Source organism: Gadus morhua, chromosome 8, assembly GCF_902167405.1.
Source record: "Gadus morhua chromosome 8, gadMor3.0, whole genome shotgun sequence".
NCBI classification, from domain to species: Eukaryota; Metazoa; Chordata; class Actinopteri; order Gadiformes; family Gadidae; genus Gadus; species Gadus morhua.
In genome coordinates, this window is record NC_044055.1 from 17,610,196 (window position 1) to 17,632,172 (window position 21,977).

The following is a 21,977-nucleotide window of genomic DNA, read 5'->3' on the forward strand; positions in this document are numbered from 1 at the left end:
CAGTCGATCTAATGCTTTTGCTATCTCTTTCTTCAATTGTCAGCTTTCACACTTCTCACCTTATTGAGCACGGCGTGTCATGGTGCTGGATGACTTTCAGCGGTCCAAAACAATATCCTGACTTTTTGGGGGGGAAATCAAAGCTGATAGCTGTAGTTAAATTACCAGTGTTTCACATTGGAGAAAAAGTCACTGTGACTAGGCTATCATAGGTACTGAGGCTGGCTATGAGAAGGGCCTGGCCCAATGAAGAATCTGTTAATTATTATATTGATGTTCTGTCCCTGATGATAGCCCAGATTTTATTGAATGGGTAACATTTTATGATTTAATCAAAAAAATCGATCATGTGAAAAAAACAATCACATTGATTTATGCATGGTAGAGAAAAATAGGCCTTATTTGCCCAGCGCCATATTGTGAGATGTCTAAGGTTTTTTCTTTCTAAATTATAGATTTGACTTCTCTCATGTCAGCTATACATGATATTGGCCTATCACAGATAACACATCTGTGTTATCACATAAAGGTATGGGCGTATATGTTTGCTGATATGTTTTTAGAAATTGTGACAATTTATAGTTGTAATTACCTCTTTATAAATCTTCTGCCGTGGTGGTTGAACCTCTAAATGCTTTAACTGAGCACATCCACGTAAATACCATCAGTTTAACATCATGTTCTGTGTGAGGGTTAGTTGCTGCTGCTCCATTAAAATCATGAGCACCGTAGCGTTCTTTTAGCTCGTGATTTTAATGTCATTTTGTTGTGGCCCGAAGCATTGCTGAAGGGTGAGCAGCAAATCCCCAGGAGCTACTCCACCCCCAGGACATATCAAATAAATATATAAATATAATAACGTCTGATGGATATCTCGGTATCATAATTTTTTACTTCTTAATATCAGTGTTGGCATCGGCCCCTAAAATCCAGTATCTGTCGGGCTCTTGTGTTGACTATGTCTATACTACACACTTTGATTCTGAAGACTTAAAAATATCACAGTAGCATAGTATATTGAAACATCACCCAGTGCTACTATATGCTCTTAAAACACTTTTTGTAGGCCATGGCAGTATATGAGACTAATCTCCTCCGCTTTGTATCACAATATCTAGCATCAGGTCCCTGCAGCTTGGTGATATGACCTAAATCCTCAATATCTACATTCTAATGTCTTGGGATGCCCTCTCTTTCACTCGCTTGTGCTCTCTCTCTCTCCCTCTATCTCAAGATGGAGTGGATGGCTGAGAGGGAAGGCTGATATTATTATCATTATTACCATTATCGTTATTATTATCATTATAGCCAGCCTCACTTTTTCTCAGTTTATATAAATGGCATCAGAATATATATTGCTATATTTTTCAATATTTCTGTTGAATGGAGATAATCTTTCTTGGAATCCCTAACCTAGCTCGTACTGTCAAATTTATTTTTGTAGGTGGAATATTGTACAGAACATAAAATGTTTGAGTAAAGCTGTATTTTAATTCAAGATGAAAAAAACCAAACAAATGTTATTTCTGATGACATCAATTAGGGCTGCTCGATTATGGAAAAAAATCCTAATCACGATTATTTTGGTCAAGATTGAAATCACAATTATTCAAACGATTATTTTTGAGTTTGAAAGCATCATGTATTTATTCAGCATGTCTCTCCCAAAAACAGTTTGTATCTGAGAACTCTGAAATTTTGTCCTAAACAATTTAACAAAATAGTCAAAAAGAAAATCCTCATATTAATGAAATCGAGATCGAAATTCGAATAATAGCCCAGCCCTAACATCAATCATCTCTAATTCTGCATGGTTGTCCCTGTCTCCGCGCTTGTGCTAACCCTAAAATACTGATGTTGTATTTTGCTGTTGTTTTAGCTTGTTGACAGCTAGGTGTGAGAGGTGCTGTGATGTTAGAGGTAGCAGAGGGCTGAGCCACTTCTCTGCCAGAGCCTGCTATCGAGTGTAGCGTGGCTAATGCATTTTTGATGTGGCCGGGAGGGCTAGCTTGTAGGTTGAAGAACAAGACGCCTCAGGCGTGTGTGTTTGGGAGGGAGGGGAGAGAGAGAGAGGGAGGGAGAGAGAGAGGGAGGGAGGGAGAGAGAGGGAGGGAGAGAGAGAGGGAGGGAGGGAGAGAGAGAGGGAGGGAGGGAGAGAGAGGGAGAGAGAGGGAGAGAGAGAGAGAGAGGGAGGGAGAGAGAGGGAGAGAGAGGGAGGGAGAGAGAGAGAGAGAGAGAGAGAGAGAGAGAGAGAGAGAGAGAGAGAGAGAGAGAGAGAGAGAGAGAGAGAGAGAGAGAGAGAGAGAGAGAGAGAGAGAGAGAGAGAGAGAGAGAGAGAGAGAGAGAGAGAGAGAGAGAGAGAGAGACTCTGCCTGCCTGCCTGTAATCTTGAAGCACCAAACTAAGCATTTGACTTTCCTCCCTGCTTGACCGTAACTTTTGTCTAAACAAACACACCTACCACTGCATGTTGCCTTTAAGAATGTTAAGCCTCTTTTTTTCTGATGTGGGCCCAAAGAGTATAAATACATACTCAGATGGATTGTATCCTTATATATAAAATAATATCAATCGAAGAAAAAGAATCGCGTTTAAAAAAGTTATCAAATTAAAAATACTAAACAATGATTTCTACGTATTACGTACCATAGAGTGGTGCACATGACCATCACTTCCTGTTTTATTCTCGTACCTCTTCTGTTCCTACTGGAAGCCATACAACATGCCCATTCATTCAGGGCATGCAAATCAGCATATGATTTGTGCACTTTCTGCCTCGGTGAATGCATAACCTGTACGTCTTTGATAGCCTTGAACAAAAAGGCAGATGGTCAGATACGTGTCTGCCGTGTGTGTATCTGTGGTGAACAAAACAGGAAGAAAAGCGAACTCTGCAGAGCCACAGGCCTGCCTCACACATGTGGGGAGACACAGCGACAACGACAGTGTTTCTGCCTGTCAGTGTGAGCATATATACATGTTTCCCATTCTTTGTGATTATGTGTGTGTGTGTGTGTTGGTGAGTCTGTGTGCGATAATACAATTAACTGCTGTATTTCTTAGTGCCTTTACATAGAATGTGTTTTTGATGTGTGGGTATAGTGGGTTTCTTTGTGCATGATTGTGCTTTGTATGTACATATTGCTATCCAACAGTACATATACTGAGTGGGTGGATCCGCTGTTGTTTGTCTGAGTATTACACGTGTTTAGCTGAAGCTTTTCACTAAACCATGTGATGGTGGCAGACAATGCATGACCTTACGCAAGGTCGCAGACGGTCAACGTTGGCAGCACAGAGAACACGCCGGAGCCTCTTTTGGAGTGTTCTTTATTGTGGGTGGGTTTGGTATGGCACACTCAGTGGACAGACATTTTCCCTCATAGTTGCCCTTGGCAAAGACAATCGTTCCATTTTCAATCAAGCATCTTCAATGCGCCTCATTGCCATTGTTCCTCGACATCTGCCTCCTCCAAGCGCTACTCATCCTCTTATTCCCAGTCTCCTCTCCTTCACATTCCCTTTTCCCTTCCATCCCCTCGATGGAGACTGAGAATTTACCGGGCCTGCTTTCTGTGGTCCAAGGCTACTTGGACAAAGGAAATTCAAAATAGAACCAAATTCAATCCGATACAAAAACATTAGCATGAAGTGTGCTACGGCCTTCGTTTGTTTGTTGTTCCCCAGCCTAGACCCTGGTACGGGGCGTCCTGCTCCAGCAGGGTCAGCGCCCCCCGTGCGGCGAGAAGTTAGAGGTGTGAGTGAACCTGTGGAGGCCTCAGATGGGGCATACCCCAGGCACAGCCGGGGTGGGAGTTAGCGTGACGGTCTGTGTTCACAAGCCGGAGATGATGATGGCTGCTCAAGATTCAACCAATAATAATTATCTTCTGGTTTATTGCAGCTCTGTTGCATATCATTGTTAGCTGTAATGGAATTTAGGCCTAGTGGTTCTGCTGCTGATTTTCAAATTGCGTGGAGAGTTGTGTTTATGGACTACCATGAAGATATCTTTGCTGTGCGTTTCCTAAGGATTATAATGTATGTTTTTAGCCCAAATCGTTTGAAGTCAACAGATTATATTTCTTTTGCCGTCCTGTACTAAAATCTAAAAGGTGAGTTTGAAGTATTTCACTCTAAAGGTAGTCACTTTCAAGGTAATAGTTTCCATGTCAGTGTCAGATACCTCTCTTCCCAGCATATGATTTGCCACAACCCTGATAAATAATGTAATCGCACAAACGACTAGTGTTACATCCATCTGGCAACCAATGAACATTTTAAGATACAGATGTTACCCTAGCTTAGATGGTAGTTAATTTGGAGTGTCTGTCTATGCTCTCTCTCTCTCGCTCTCTTGCTCCCGCTCCCGCTCTCTTGCTCGCTCTCTCTTGCTCGCTCTCTCTTGCTCGCTCTCTCTTGCTCGCTCTCTCTTGCTCGCTCTCTCTTGCTCGCTCTCTCTTGCTCGCTCTCTCTTGCTCGCTCTCTCTTCCCCCCTGACTTTAATGAAATGTTAATGTCAAATAAACTGGTTCATAGTATGAATGCAATCCAAAGAAAATGGAACACCACGTTTTCAATAGATGATGATGATTATGATATGAGCCAATATTTTATTTTAAGCAACAAAGAGCACCCATACCTCTTTGTATCATCTATTATACGTTTTTGCTCAAGAAATCGATAGATAAAACATTGATTACTTGAAAAAAACATGCAGATTAGTGGAGGTGAAATGTGAGGCGAGAGTTATTGGTTCAGTCAGTGAGTCTGTTTCTGTCATTGTGAGTCTGAAGACCACCAAGCAGCTAATGAACAAAGACTTTTTATTGCAATGTGGCCTTGATCCTGGCTCCTGCCTAGGCCTGCTAGGACCAACACAAAACGTTCAGTGATGAATAGTACTTCCAGAGTTCTTTTACAAAAGAAAAGAAAACAGTCTGCAATCTTCGTAGCATTGCAGCCAGCAGAAACTCATGTGAACCCGAGCGTATTGAGAACGGGTTCCTCTAAAAGTGTTCTGGGATTTGGGACGGTGAGGTGTCACTGCAGGGTGCTGACATCCAGACGTCTGCAGGGCTTTTGATGGCTTCTCAACCGCAATCCATTACACAGCACATATTTAATCATTTATCCTTGCATACTTATTAATATATATTTAGACATACATATTTATCCATAGATATTTTCGACACAATTAGCCATACACATTCATCCATACCTATTTCCATAGAATATTTTTCATTGCATTTGTATCCATAATTAATCATACACATTTGCGATAGAGAAATCCATCGTGTATATCTGGCCTGAATCTGCCCACATTTCAGTGCATGACATAGGATGCTGCCCACTTGTGATTCCTGCACCCTTCACTGAAAGGCAGTGCTTGGTGGGGATGTGTTCTCGTATAGTGCTAAACACTTTCTCAGCTGTTGAGTTGCACCAGCCTATTTTCAACATAGGTGCTGCACAAAGATGTCAGCATCCAGGAGCTACTGGAAACACAAAGAGTTCACCCAAATTCTCCATCTTGTACAACGGAAGGCACTTTCTGTGTGTGTGTGTGTGTGTGTGTGTGTGTGTGTGTGTGTGTGTGTGTGTGTGTGTGTGTGTGTGTGTGTGTGTGTGTGTGTGTGTGTGTGTGTGTGTGTGTGTGTGTGCGCCTGCCCGCCCGGCTGCCCTGAATATCCTTATAGTATTTAACATAATGAATAAGCAGGCGTGTGGCCTGTCAAACGAAGATATAACATGACTTTAAATAAACAAAGAGTCTGTCAACTAATTATGAACACGGACATGCCGCTCATTTACAAAGAATGCACGAACGACATATTCACAGGGTGACATTTATTCGGCAGTCAACATGGAGTTTTCTCCATTTACATAATACTAGTCTTCATTTCTTGAACTGAAAACTGAAACTTTGGCCTATATTCATGTATTCATCACTAACAATAATGTGCTTGATATATCCTCAAGACTCTCAGTTCACACATGCATTGATCCTCCAGCATTCAGGTGATGATGTACTGCCATAGATGGTTACTAGTCCATACCGCATCCATTTCTCACAGGGTGGACCAGAATTTCCAAGATAACCTAATCCTCCCCATGGTATTATTCCAAAACCTATTCTGTGTCTGCATGTTTTGCGAATTATTCACGTGTGACTGACCTCCTTTCAGTTGCTATTAATTATCCATCTAGGAAGTCTTTTATGGCTTTGGTCGCTGGACAAGAAAAAAAAGAAACAAGCCGAAGGACTTGTGTCACAGATAATGAAGTATAGCCTATTAACAGACCCACATTTCATCACCAACGGCTTTGGGAAAAGCACAGAGCAAACTCTGGGTTGGGTCTGAGCGAAGTCTTATATAGACCACCCCGAACAGCCACAATCACCTCCACCCCAATCATTCATCACCATTTATGTTCTCGCAGTTTGGGGAATGATAGCAGCGGCGGCGGCGGCGATGATGATGACACTAATAGTAAAGACGATAACGCTGATGGAGACGAGACCGATGCAGATGATGATCATAGTCAGAGCTAGAGCCGCGGCAGTCGAGGGGGCTTCGCTCCTCTTTGAGGTGATTGCTCGGAACGCCGCCATTGTCCAGCAGTGAGTGTGCCTAAGCATTCACCTTCGAGCACTGAGCCCCATAATGGTAATTGAAGCGGACAGTTGGAAAAATCCACTTTGAACGCAGGTCTCATAATTTCACCGACCAGCGCGACGTTGTAAAGACATCGGCCCCCAGAGGGCCGTTGCAGCGTATTGCGGCTTTATATAAACGAGGATATTACGGCATACGCTTCAATAAATGCAAACGATCAAACGGTAATCCCTATCTGGACGGGAGTTATCTGCCTGTCCTGTCTTTTCATCTCCGCTTGGTGAGTCCTCAGACACGTTTCTCTCCTTCCCTTGGTCTCCCTGGGAAGTGTTTGCATCTCGACTTGGAAGTGAATTTGCCTGAGCATCTGTGTGTGTGTGTGTGTTTGTGTTTGTGTGTGTACCGTCGTTCTCAACTGCCCTCCCGAGATCGTTGAAAGTAAACCACGAGAAGGGGAGAGATAGGGAGGGGGGGGGGAACTAGAGTGCACGTGGAATAAACCATTGCTCTGATCTTTTTTTAGGTCCTGATGTTTTAGGTCAACGGTCCTTTTTGAACACTAGGAAATGAAAGACCGAAGCCTGCAGTGGTTTTATGTTTATCCCCTTTGGATGAAGTCAGTTGAGCAGAATGTCAGCCTATAAAAGGCTGGCAGGGAGTTTAGTGTTTTCATAGCGTACTCCTCATTCTCCGAAACCTCTCTACGGATACAACCACCACGGCTTTCTCTGATAAGTTCAACTGGAGCGTTCTGGGATTAGGGTGCATCTCTCGTGCCTGTTTGTCTGTAGACACTTACCTACCAAGGGAGGACGGGATCAGGAAACAGTATGTCTCCAGCCAGGCCTTGCGCTGCTCTCATACACTAGGATATCCTGTCAGATGCCCCGGGCTAGCAGCTGGTCACTGAGTGGTACTGCTGAAGCAGACTCGAGCCAAGGCTGTCCCTTTGACGTTCTGTCTGTGTAAGTGAGTGTGACTGATTTAAGCCTTAAAGGTGAGTGTGTTTGTGTGTGTGTGTGTGTGTGTGTGTGTGTGTGTGTGTGTGTGTGTGTGTGTGTGTGTGTGTGTGTGTGTGTGCGTTGTGTTTATCGGCCCATTTTTGTGTTGTGTGTTTGTTTGTGTGTGCGTTGTGTTTATCAGCCCATTTTTGTGTTGTGTGTTTGAGTGTGTGTATCAGTTGTCCAACGAGTATGCATGTGTGTGTTTGCCAGCTCGCGTGTGTTTGTGTATGTGTGTGTGTTTGTATGAACGCAGGAGTGTGTGGTGTGTACGCCGGCTAGGGGGTGGTTTTGTGTGATAAGGGGCTACAAAAGCACACTGAAGTGCATAACATTAGATATGCTGCTCTGCCATCTATGGCGGAACCTTCTCTTGAACTTGAACTGCAGAAGATTGTGCTTCAGCAAACTGGGTCTTAAGGATTCAGCATCCTTACAAAGAGAGCCGTTCTCAATATGAATAATGTAAATGTGAAAAGCAGGGCGGGTTCTCCATGTCAATGTTTGGTTTAAACCGTTACGCATCAAACTGAAGCCTCCTTTTCTCTGACCCAATTGCTATTGGAATGAAGTCTAATTACACTGGTTGTCTGGTATCTTGTCACCGGCAGCTATCTCCTTGTTGGAGGTGGAATTAGTCATTTGTGGAAAAACTAAAAACCAGTAATAGGCTGTACAATTGCAAAATGCATTAGGGCTTTGGCTTGTTTTCCCATTTGATAACGTCCCAATCCACCAATTAATTGGAAAACTTTTCAACCGAGAGGATATTACCTTTGAGGTGATAAAACACCCAGCCACTCAACCGTCCGCTCCTCTGTTCCCCCCCCTCCCTAGTTCTGTTATTGTCTCTCTCTTTTCCTCTCTGGTGCGTGCTCACCCGTTTGTGTATTCCCAGTGGCCAACTCATTCCATCATAAACGCTTTTAAAACTGTGTGGCTGGAAAATTGAGTTGGCGTGTCAATTTTCGCTGAGCAGCAGCACTCAACACTGTTTGTTTCCGGGAAGTGCATCCTTTGCGGAAGATGCATTTGGCCTCAGAAATGCTTTACTTTTTATAATGTATTTGGGGGATTTGATGCGATGCGGTTATTCACAGCAGATTGTTTTTGAATGGTGTTCATCTGACTCACCTTCTCCTCGGCCCCTAGATGGTTGACAAGTCTAACCGTTTGAATCGTTTTTCACTTGCACATCTAACAGCGTTCTTGTTTTCCAGGTGACGGCTTCGGCTTTCGCGCTTCTCTTCGGTGGAGGACATCCGGCTTGGACTACCTCTGTCCTCGGGAGTATGTTGGCGAGCTTCCGACTCTTTGACAGAACTTGGTAACCGCACGTCAAGGAGACGGCTCCACGGCCCAAGGAAACGGCTAAACACGTCAACCAGACCGGATACCGGACGCCCTTCCACCGGTGTCCTTTACACCCTGCTCCTGCACATGTTCCTCTCCAGCGGACGTCTGTCAGTCCGCACTCAGACAGATGTCTCCAGGCTCTGTTGCTCTCTAGTCCATGGACTCTTAGGATCCTTCCTGGTCAGAAAGGTGAACTGATCTGCTCCGGTGGGCCGAGGTGGATTTCCAAACATTGGTGACGAATCGACCGGACAAGCACCCGTGCCATTTTTGTAGTAGTTATCCCTGATTGATTATTTTTCACCTCAATAACGTTGGCCTTCTAGATGACCGCGTCCGCTAAGGATATCCGCCCAATCACGTCAGAGCTCCGCCTCATTCATCACCCCACACCCCCTAGCTTCCCGGAGCGCGCCACCTCCCACCGCATGCCAGCACTTTGATATGTGGGGAGCCTGGGGCCCCTGCAGAAATCCAACGCCAACCCAGACTCCAAACCCCGCCCCCCCCGTCACCACGCCCACCTCCTCCTCCTCCTCTTCCTCCTCCTCCTCCTCCTCCTCCTCCTCCTCCTAAGCCTCCTCCGCTCGGCGACTCATGACCTCCGCGGGAGCCAGGTAGTCCAGACCAAGCCCACCGAATGCCTCTCATCTGAACCCCCCCCCCCCCCTCCCCCCCTGTCCCAGTCCCCAGCGAGGCAGCCCCGCCCGCCCGCCGGCCCGCCTGACCGCGCGCAGTGGGCGCATGAGCTCCGGGCGCCAGTAGCCAGGGGGCCCCGCCCACGCCAGCGCTATCGTGGCCGGCCGTCAGGCGGAGGGCGGCCATCGGCGGCGGCCGTCGCCGTCGTCGTCGTCGGCGGCCATGGCCCGGCTGATGCTGGGCCGGACCCTGGAGCGCATCTGCAAGGGCGTGCTGCTGCTCTGCCTGCTCCACTTCCTCATCATGATGATCCTCTACTTCGACGTGTACACGCAGCGCTTCGACCTCTTCAGCCGCTTCAACAACGGCCGCAACGGCTCCCGCTCCGGCGGCGCCGGCGCCAACAACAACGGCGGCACGGTGGCGGCGGCGGGCGGCCCCCACCTCTACCTGTACAACCTGTCCCGGCCCAACGCCACGCTGGCCGGGTACCTGGCGGCCGGCGAGCAGCTGCTGCCCAGCGTCAAGCCCTCGCCCAAGCCGCTGCCGCCGTGCCCGGAGATCCCCCCCGGCCTGGGTGAGTGTCCCCCCTCCCCCCGCACCTCCGTTGCCTCCCCCCCACCCGCCTCCCCGGGTACTGAGTGAGAAAAGTGCTGGTAACCTTTTGGAAGAGTTGCGTCCCCAGCTCCCCCTGTTTGCCTTTTTCTTTGGAACATCCTTTGTGCTGCAGCTGCAGGTCGTTATTTTAGTGTGAACACGATTTTTTTTGTCTTTTTTTTGGGCCTTAGTGCGGGGGACTTTCCTCCAGCCGTTATCTTGTAATAAGTTTATCGTTTCGTGATGCAGGTCTCAGGGGGTGGATTGATTAGTATTGATCACTATGAGCAGGCGGGATGAGCTCTTGATACGGGTTTAAGGCCAAAGTCTACACTTTGATAAATAAATGTGTCCACAGTTTTACTCCAATTAGTGAGAGAGCAGGTCCCCGCTATTCCTCTGCTTTTTCGGGGGGCAGCAAGCTTAAAACATAAAATGGATTTAATGTCTGTAATTTACGCCGGTAGTATTTCTCATTTATAGACTCACTACTAAGCTATTAGCAGACACACAAGCAGAGGGGATAGCCCACAAATACACACACAAACACACACACAAACACACACACACACACACATGCACACACGCACACAAACACACACACACACATGCACACACGCACACAAACACACAAAGACACACACACATGCACACACACACACGCACGCACGCACGCACACAGGCACACAAACACACGCACGCACACACACGCACGCACGCGCGCACAAACCCGAGCAACCAAATACCTGATAATAATCCAAAAACGAAACAAGCATGTAGGACATGGTACTCCTGTGTGTGTAATACACAGAGCAGTTGAGCTGTCAGTAGCCAGCCAGCCTCCTTCTCTCAGCATTACAGCGCAATAAGAGGCATATCTGACAACTGCTCTCAACTTGTTTGAGGAAAAATGGAAACAAATAATAAGCTGGAGATACGGTGAATCTCCTGTTTGTTTGCGCGTTTTCAGCAATACTGTCGTTCATTTTTTTCGGTTGCTATTCTGGGGAGATCCTTACCAAAGCAAACACATGGTTTGAGTGTTTATTTCTAACCATCATGTGCAGAACATTTCTCTGGAGGGGTCATTAGGGTTCCTGATGTAATGACTGGTGGTAAAATGTAGTTCTTATGTTTTGTAGGCACAAATGCCCTCATCAGCAAAATGCTCATCCAAATAATAATGTGTTTACCAGCATTATCATGATGTACACAAGGCAACATCATCATAAAGATGTTTCCTATATACACATTCACTGGTCCTCCACACACACACACACACACACACACACACACACACACACACACACACACACACACACACACACACACACACACACACACACACACACACACACACACACACACACACACACACACACACACACATTTTTATTGTGTAATATATAACAAAAAATATATTATAAGATGACCATTCGAAACTACGTATTTTCAAAGTAAAGGTCCCCTTTACTTTGAGGATGAGGATTTAGGACCTTTATTTTAGGGGCCAAGCAGGGGTCTCGCTCTGAGCCTCTTGATTCTCCTGACAGCGTGTTTCTGCAGGGCGCTGTATGGAATCATTTACCGCTTTCACCTTACTTGATATTGCAATGGCTCTGTCGCCACACTCTTAATCCTCCGATTACCTGCCCAATCAAATAAATTCACCTATACATTTTTCTTTAATAAACTAAAAAACTAATTACATGCAAAAATTGGAAATTTGCAATGGTTTTCTCTGTTTCCGATGTCATGTTAAAGTGCGATAATAGTGTTTGTAATTGGTTTCATGTGGACAGGGGTTGATTGGAACGCCAGATAAAACCATCAGGCGGATTGGTTAGCCTGCCTCCTTATTTCATTGTTTGGTCAAGCTCCAACTGTCAGGAGACCATGTAGTCATTCCAGGCTCGTCCGTCTGTCTGTCTGTCTGTCTGTCTGTCTGTCTGTCTGTCTGTCTGTCTGTCTGTGTGTGTGTGTGTGTGTGTGTGTGTGTGTGTGTGTGTGTGTGTGTGTGTGTGTGTGTGTGTGTGTGTGTGTGTGTGTGTGTGTGTGTGTGTGTGTGTGTGTGTCTCTCCTCATTTTCCTGCTCTCCTCCTGATGGAGCAGAGGCCTGAGGGGGTTGGAGCATGAGGGGAAGGCAGAGACAGACTCTCTCTGTTTCAGTCACAGGTGCACTGTGGGATATGAGAGAGAGAGAGAGAGAGAGCGAGAGAAACAGACAGAGAGAGAAACCAATGTCCAATGGATAATGGTACTTCGCAAGGAGAGGTAGGACAATTGGTGAAAGATGACGAAAGTGAGGAGGATGGAGAACGGGAGTGAGTTAGAGAGTATGGTTGATGGTGTAGTCAGGCCCAATATGAGACAGACTGATTGATATACTAGAATACACCCTCATGCAACAAAAAATATATGCAGCCCGAAACACACACACACACACACACACACACACACACACACACACACACACACACACACACACACACACACACACACACACACACACACACACACACACACACACACACACACAGAGAGAGAAACAAACAAGCCCTTGGCAGTCCCATAACACCAGCTGACAGGTGCTGCATGTATAAGACGTTAGCATCCATGTTGTGTAGCACACACACACACACACACACACACACACACACACACACACACACACACACACACACACACACACACACACACACACACACACACACACACACACACACACACACACACACACACACACACGTTGTCATGTGTGTGTCTCTCTCTGTATAAATATGAGAGCATGTTTATGTTTACTTTTGCATGTGTATGGTTTGCGTGTCTTGTCTAGTGTGAGAATGGTTGTGGGAAAATCCAATCAAATCATGTATGCATTGCATGAGTCTAAACTACACAATTACAGAGATTTTGCCTGTGGGCATTATGCGCTTTGTCTCCCCAGATTCTGGGAGTTTCCTCTGATTGGAATAATTTGCAGTGATGGTATTTCATGGTGAAGTATGAAATAGGATACGTGTTAGTTTACTGGTAAATCTCTAGTGTTTCACCGAAACCACTGTGTGTTGTTGTTTCAGTGGATATTGCACCAATGGTCATAGCAGTTGGAGTCTTGAGTTTATTTGTTTATTGCCTTTTCTGTGTGAGGGCCGGGGTATACGTATTTTAAGATTGAATTGAATCAGATGTATTTTTCTTTTGCTGTATACAACATAATCAACATAAAACACACACACCATATGCACCACACAAAGACACGAACAAACACACACACACACACACACACACACACACACACACACACACACACACACACACACACACACACACACACACACACACACACACACACACACACACACACACACACACCCCAATCTATCTTTCCAAACTTCAATAGCAGGTTGTGATTACCAATCAGACCCAACAGGCTGGACTGTGAGAGTGTGATTTTGCTTAGCTTACACGACAGCAAATCCACTTCAGCACTTCACTCGCATCCGGCCAAACCATTTATGATGAAAGGGGTTAGAAAATATTAACAGTGACCCTCCTTGAACAGGCACATTTGCCATCCAATTATGAAGGACTTTGGGAAAAAGGTAACTTAACACCTAAAGTCGGATCGTAACAAGGTGACTTTAGCCGTTTTGCGACGTGGCAGATTGTGAATGAACCCTTTAGCAGAAAAAAGGTCACGGAGTAATGGAGATTGGACTTGTTTTGTTTTAATGAAGTGACTGCACGGGGGGGGCCAGATCGCGAGATGACTGCAGACAGGCCGAGGTGTTCTTGTGTGGGTGATTGGCTGGAATAATGGCTGGTGGGAGAGACATCCTACCTTACACTGCTGGCCCCCGTGACTCTGTGTGAGGCGTTGCTGGTGTGGGTGGTGTTGATGGTGGTGGTGGTAGCGCTCTGCTTGCACAGTTTATGCAGAGTTTATAAACCGGTTCTCTCTACCCACCTCATCTCCTCTCTGCTCTTTGCCCCCCCCCCCCCCCCCCCCCCGCGGTGTGCTCATATTTCGGCAGCAGATCAGATGAATGGCTTGGCACCGGCTCCCTTCCCTCTGTACTGCGGCTGGACATTTTAATCATGACGGGGGTACATTGCTCTAATAATTGCACCCTAATGACCACCCAGGCCCTAAAAAAAAAAAAGAAGAATATGTTTCTTGTGTGAGTGCTTGCATGTTTTTGGATTGATTATTTCTATTTATTACTGAATCCAGCTACTGCCTCATCTCATAGTGCTGCAACATAGCCTCCGTATACATCGGGGGATATCTTCATGAGAGAGTGTGTATGGTCTCAGGGGGGGAATACGACGACGTTAATGCAGATCATACACATTCAAGAACCCCCCCCCCCCCCTCCCCTTGCAACCACTGGGAATAGCAGCCCAGCGGTGGGACAGGTGCTACATGAGCTCCTGCCTTACACTAGCTCCCCCCTTTCCTCAGGAGAGTGCTTCCCTTTTACTTATTCATCTTGGCATGTTGTGTATTTCTATCCCCTGCCCTGTGTTCCCCTCCATTGCCGGGAATCCCCCCCCCCCCTTCACTGTAGTTGTATTGCATTTGTGTGGTTTCTTTAGCATTGCGGATGGTGTTGGAATGATGCATTTGTTTCTCATGAGTGCTGCTGTTAAGGGCTGGTTCATAAAGGGTTCACACACACACATACACACACTCACGCGTATGGACTCGCGCACGCACTTGAGCGCACGTGCATGGATGCACGCACGCGCCTCCTTTTCCTAAACGTATAGCACTGTAGCTCGTTCCTCTCATCAGGCTTTCTAGATCAACCTTGCACCACATCATTAGCGATTAGCGCACAAAAACACTCACACTAACACACAAATACACACACAAACGCCTATGAAGGCACGTGGCATGCACAAGAATAGACTTTAGGATGTGCATATGGAAATGCGAACACACTAACGCTGCACAGCGGTAGCCGCATTCCCGTGGAGAGACTAGAAAGAGAGCTTTCCCACTCCTTTGCCGAGCCAATACCAATCCTGTTTTATTGATACCACAAGACAGTCAACAACACAGCAACGCAGGCAATTGTCCCAGTGTGGCTGTGTAGTGCCTAAGGTATACATGGCTGGCCGATGTAAGCTGGCAATTAGGTCATAGGCTGTGTATTGGAGGAGAAAAGGGCTGTCCTATGACTATGTGGTCTGTCCGCACTCTCCTCCTCCTCCGCCTCATGCAGCCATACCTGCCTGATGCTCAGTGAACATTTAGCTCACGCGGCAGCATGTTCACAGCCTCCCTCATGCATCTTTAATGGGGGTTTTATGGGACACGCTTCAACGCTTACGTTCAGGACAATGAAGTCCGATGTCGGCTTAAGCCAGGGAGCCAAAACTGTGTGGTTGGTGGTCAACGGGCACTCTGGCATCTGCTGAGTTAGTTTGAAACTTTAGACAAATCCAACGTGTTGTTTGTGGATTGTTGTTTTTGTGGCGTTGCTGTGAAGCTGTAAGGACACTGCTTCAGGTAACTTCGGAAATTCACCTAAAGCTAAACCAAGGCTGATTTAATTTTCTTAGGTTCTGTCTAGCCTTCAGCGTATAAAAGTTTACCATTGGTGCGGTAGACTTTCCCGGCTGTCAAAAGGGCCACTCAAAACAAGTCACACAAAGATCCACTCGTGAGATTTCTCCGGCGCCATAGTTCTCCCTCAAACCTCTGTGCTGCTGAGCGACAGCAGAGCAGGGTAAACATGCTCAGCAACAAATAGCTGTTGGTTTAAGCAGATGTCACAATAAAAACTAGGATAATCACGTCGGCCTTATGTACTTTTAAAATGGAAATTACTGGCGGCGTTCAAATTAGCATCACAATAGCGAGGATGATAGAGGAAATAAACTTTAATCACATACATTACATTCAAGGGATGTCATTTACGGCTACTTAACAACCCCCCCCCGCACCCTGCCCCCCCTGTCGATACTTTGCTGCAGTGACAGATCGGGCTTTTGTCTCGTAACTACTCGATAACAATTCAAACAATAAAAGGGCAGAATGTCAGCCATTGTTTGGGGGGTGGCAGTATGCTCAGACAGGCAGGTAATGGCGCCCTGGGTTATCTAATGCACGCAGGCGTCATGGAGAATAAGGACCATGGGCATATGTGACAATACAGATAGCAATGCATTGCTCGCGTGGTTCTACCCTTGGTTTGTTTGCTTTTATGTGCGAGAGAGACTGAGCATTGCAGTCGGTTAAAGGCTTAAATGCAATATGGGGATGGATGTTAATTTGAACCCGCTAGCTAAACGTAACCGTCAAAACTTACTGTGAGGTGTCCTTAAAAAGTGTAGGCCTTCCAGAACAGAAGGATGTCATGTCATGGGCTTTAGGTAGCGGTTGGAAGGTCTGAGCAACATTATTTAACGTCGGGTCGCACCGATATCCTTTTTTTGATGCAGAAAACTAGCTGAGATGTGACCTGCTAAGTAAGAAGTGAAAAAAACTGTAGTGAAAGCCCATTCAGCGGCTTTTAAGAGATTGAAGTAGTAACGAGGACCTGCTATTACTGACACCTCAGTGACTACTGAGTGTTTCAAACTCCATGAATACGAATATATGAAATGAAATTGACCTGAACGAACCGCAGAAAAGCGTTTACTTGTGAACAAACACTCTAATTCAAGGTAAGCCAATGTAAGGGGATGCATACAGTTTTGGCCCTTTGCCTGCACGTAATGGTCTAAAGAATAACTAGTCACGTGCGTTTCAAGCCTCCATGGATTTCCCTTTGGTCCTCAAAGTCTTGCTAATAATAAATGTAGCTATCTTGTGTAACACATTGCTATGGACAGCCGTACAGCTGTTTTTCCTTGTCCACGAAGGCTCAAGGCACATAAGGCCATTCCATGTTTTAATGACCCTGTGTTGGCTTGTGTCAGTATTCTTTATTTCTCTTCTGCTTGGTTTAGTTGCCAAATAATAGCAGTTACTCATACTGCAGTGTTCTTTTGTGCACAGTTCGTGTCATTAATATACCGGGATGTGTCTGAACATATGCAGTAGGCTACATTACTGTAGTGCTGCCAGTAAGTTTAAAACAATAAGTTGCATAATGCTATCGTGCTGTGGGATGATAACGTGATAATGATTATATTGCATTGTGTTTTTGCATTCAGTTTTCAGTGAGTGCTTTACATCTCTCTCTCTCTCTCTCTCTCTCTCTCTCTCTCTCTCTCTCTCTCTCTCTCTCTCTCTCTCTCTCTCTCTCTCTCTCTCTCTCTCTCTCTCTCTCTCTCTCTCTCTCTCTCTCTCTCTCTCTCTCTCTCTCTCTCTCCACGTGCACACCAACCACACTCAGGACAAGGTCTGTGTGTGTGTGTGCGCCCAGTACACACAGACTATTAAGTTGTGTTGTTGCCCCGACCAGCGAAGGAGTGAGCTCTTCAAATGATAGACGACAAGACGCGGCCTCCGTTCGGCTGCCATCTGGGAGTGTCCCTCTCCCCTCTCCCCTTCTGCCTCCTCTTTCATTACCCTCCTTGTTTTTTTGCTCTCGCTCACATTGTCTCCGTCGACTCTCTAATACAGCGCCGCTCGCCTTCCCTCCCCCCCCCCCTCCTTCCCCCTCCCCAGACATTCAGAGTTATTGGATAACGGGCGGAAGCTAGGAATGACTGTGAAGTGACGGGGTGTTGGGAGAACTGTGCCACGGTGTACACACACACACACACACACACACACACACACACACACACACACACACACACACACACACACACACACACACACACACACACACACACACACACACACACACACACACACGCTTGCAGACACACAACCCAACACACATATATTCTTACTTTTAAATGAAATGAGTGTGTGTTATTTTTTTGCCACGTTATTTGACCCGGGAGTTGAGTTTATTAACAGATATACAGGTCACTGCCGGAGGGAACCGTGAAGTTTTGATTTGGCGGCTTAGATGATGGCGGGTAGGAGATGGGACGCCGTGGAGGTGGTGGGAGGAGGAGGAGGAGGAGGAGGAGGAGTCAAGACAGAAGTAGGGGTGGTGATCTGAGAAAGAGGAGGAGTCATGGCAGGACGTCAAGAGAGGCGTTTGGAGGAGAGGCGGGAGTTAGAGGAGCTGGGACACAATAGAGGAGGTGGGAGTCCAGTGAGGAGACGGGGGGATAGTGGTGGAGGTGGGCGGTCATAGAGGAGGTGGGACTTGTGCTATGAAGACAGGTTCCTTTGCCAGCATTGTGTCCTGTTCTGCTTGGTCGGAAGAGAACATCTATGTTAAAAACCCAAGAAAAATAAAAGCGCAGCTTGTAATCATCGGCTGAATAGAGCCGCTAGCATCTGAGCTTCCCTCATCGTCAGCACAAAATGCCGTGGAGGAATAAACATGGGGGCTGTTGTTTGATGAATGCTGTGAACAATGCAATCTTTAGGTTGTAAATTAAGTTAGGTTGCTGAAAGCACCTTCGAGGGGAGGTTGCATGTTGGAACCGACTGAATACCCACTCCTGATCCCTCCCTGTCCAACGACCGAGGAGGAGCTACGGGGACCTGTACGGGCCCCTCGGGGGCCAGAAGATACTTCAAAACGATGCCATCGCCTACGACCGCATCGAGTAGCCAAGTGTCACGGGATGAGGTTCCTTGATAGATGTATACATTTGTATGTGATTGTTTTAGGCTGTTTTAGTCTGTAAAGCTATAAGTCATAACTTACAAGTAAGATAGCGATTATGATTACAAATTCCAGGCATGTAAAATCCTTTTTTGAAATAGTAGCCCTCCTGGGCTACTGGAGGAACCGGGCGGTCAGAATCTGCGGGCTCCGTGGTATAGCACTGTGTAGATATAAAGGGCGCATCTAAGATAAACCACAACAACTCTTATTTTCAAAGGACTGTACACTATTTAAATCATATTTATGAATATTATATTGCATATCTGCCAATTCCGCCCCGCAAGATGCAACCATATTGTACACACTGCACCCTTAAAAATAATACAATATATACTAATGTTATGGTCATACTTTCTCATTCCGTGCACACTTTGAGGACTGTTGAGATTGGACAAGGGGGAAGGAGGATTTAGGCAAAGTAGTATTCAATTTAATGCTTTGGATTAATGGCTAGGGTTGTTGCCTTTTTCAATTCTGCCAACTGTTGCAAATTTCCTTATCAACAGTTCGCCGATTGCATTTCAGACCGCAATTACACACCCCATCAATCAAGCACGCAGCAAGCGCTCTCTTATCAGACCAGCCTATCGCATCTCGCCAAGCGGTCAGTATGGAAATAATATCCTGATTGATATTCACTTAATTCTGCAGATAGCTATAGGCTATTTTTACTGTCTCCCCTCGCTTCCCATCCCTTGGCTTTTCCCAACAACACTGAAAGCTTAGACAGGTTGGTACCAGTGTCTAGAGGGGGAACAGAGACACATGCCTCAGGCCATGGGGGGCGGCGGCAGTGTCGAACCCTTATGTTATCCTCTATTGAGATTTAAACCGGGGTTCATGTGGTGACATTAGACATGTGTCTGCTCTGAACACATGGCGCAGCACGTCTCTACGCCCACCCACGCCGTCCCCCATTGCAATGTTTTGAACATAAACAATTCACCATGTGTGCACACATTGTCACGCCCCTCCCCGGTGGCTGAGCTTGTTAGAGGCTTCAAACCCGGGCTAATGAGCTAGCTGACTGGCAGCACACTGGAGGGGAGGAAGCATGAAGGAGTCAGAAGTTATAGTGAGGTGTGTTTAGGGGATATATATTCACATCAGCTCATGTCACTGCATAAGAGCTCTCTTGGCTTTTCAGGCGTTTAGAAGAATGTGGCTCTGTGTGCTGCGGTGTCCTGTTCTCTCTTATTTTCCTGCTTTCAACACTTTTGAGGCAGTGGATCTTGTGACGTTTTGCTCAGGGGATTGCGGCCGATTGACAACACATAGGCGTTCATACACAGAGGAACGTTTTCCTGTTTTTGGCGATACCCAAAAGAGCTAACTCTATTGTTCCATGCTTACTACTACAATCTCAGGGATGGAGTTTATATGTTGGAGTATCAGCAATGGAGCACTACAAGAATAGGGTCTTGATTGAGACTGTATGAGCTTTTGTTAAGTTTAGACACACACAAACACACACACACACACACACACACACACACACACACACACACACACACACACACACACACACACACACACACACACACACACACACACACACACACTAGCTTTTATTATCGAATGAGCATCAAAATTAGATCCTGGGAAAATTTCACATTGTATCCTTGCTCGGAAGAACACTTCTATGTTAAAACCCAAAAAAGCACAGCTTGTTATCATCAGCTGAATAGAGCCACTACATAGAGCCGCTTACCTCTTTCAAAATGTGTTCTTTCGAAATCGGTCGTGAGATGATCAGGAGGAGCTGGAGGATGCATGATCTCACCATATTCTTTCTCTTTCGACGTCTTTTTTTTTTTACCATCAATCTCACCTTCCCTTCATGCTTGGTCTATAAATAACACAAGGCCATCCATTAAGGATAGGCGCTATCCCACTGTGGTCTTCACCGGGCCTTTAATACTTAAGCCCCTTTTTGCCTGCCTCAGCAACGCAACAAATAAGCATCACCATTTAATTATGCATGTCAGCGGGCCTTTTAGCAGTGTTTACACATGACTAGCTGCCCTGGACTACGGATTTGCGACGGATCACCGGTGTCACAGATTCGATTGCAGATAAGTGAAAAGGTTTTATTATTAGTTGTGGTGAACATGTCAGCTATGTTAATCGATATGGAGATATATGGTTGATTAGAATGAATGGAACAAGAGGTTACTGCAGGGTAATACAAAACTGAATGAATTAAGGCAATTGTTTCCCGTTATTGTATGCTTAAGATCTGGTATGAGAGCCAGTGTATATTAAGATATTAAAACAAAAGACATACACTCTACATAATTGGCACAACAGCCACATCATCAATAATTACTGTTATTGTCTTCGATATTCACAACATCACAAACACAAACAACATTATAAATCATACAAGATAACATTGTGATTCAGAGTCAATGTCATTGTCATCAATGTATGTCAATGAATATTATTTTTGCCATTGAGTGAGTATTCTTTTTTTAAAGTGCAATGTTTGCGCGATGAGACGATGATGACATTACTTGTACATAAAGGCCTGGCGATGATAGGATCAGGGTGAGGCCGGTGAGAGGGGAAGAGGAGGCGAGGCAAGAGTGGAAAAAGAGGGCAGAATGATGAAGGATGATGATGCTGAAGATGATGGAGGGGACGAAGAAGGGGGGGGGTATAACGGAGGCTGGATCTTAGTATGCTGGAGGCGGCCGCGTGGCGTCTGCGGTGAAGCCACATCCTCCTAGGGATAAATAGAACCATTAAGAGCATCACAAACGCACGCGCGCACAAGCGCACACACACAAGATAAAAGATGCACAGAGCGGCAAATGGGTCGATATTCATTAAAGTGAAAAGGCTTGTTGTTTCTCTTGCCGTTTCGTTTTTCACAACACTAATACGTTTTAATATTGAATAATAATTCCGAAGGCTGGCAAAGGAAGGTTGATGTCTAATTAAAGGACTCAAGGTCATGATGTGGGGCCTAGCAGACTGAATGAACACAAAGGCTTCCGGATAACCGCGGTGTTATTGGCTTAAATACTGAAAACAATACCTCGTCCCGGCGTGCACTAACC

General features: G+C 45.9%; 1 protein-coding gene across 2 annotated transcripts in view; it reads left to right on the forward strand.

The window, feature by feature from the left end:
• Nucleotides 1-21,977, forward strand: part of b4galt2 (UDP-Gal:betaGlcNAc beta 1,4- galactosyltransferase, polypeptide 2) — a 106,195-nt gene that overhangs the window by 5,680 nt on the left and 78,538 nt on the right. For both annotated transcript variants that reach the window (XM_030362922.1, XM_030362923.1), the window contains exon 2: nt 8,842-10,193. In XM_030362922.1, coding sequence (XP_030218782.1) covers nt 9,839-10,193 — 355 coding nt within the window. In that variant the 5' untranslated portion in view covers nt 8,842-9,838. The remainder of the gene's footprint in view (nt 1-8,841; nt 10,194-21,977) is intronic.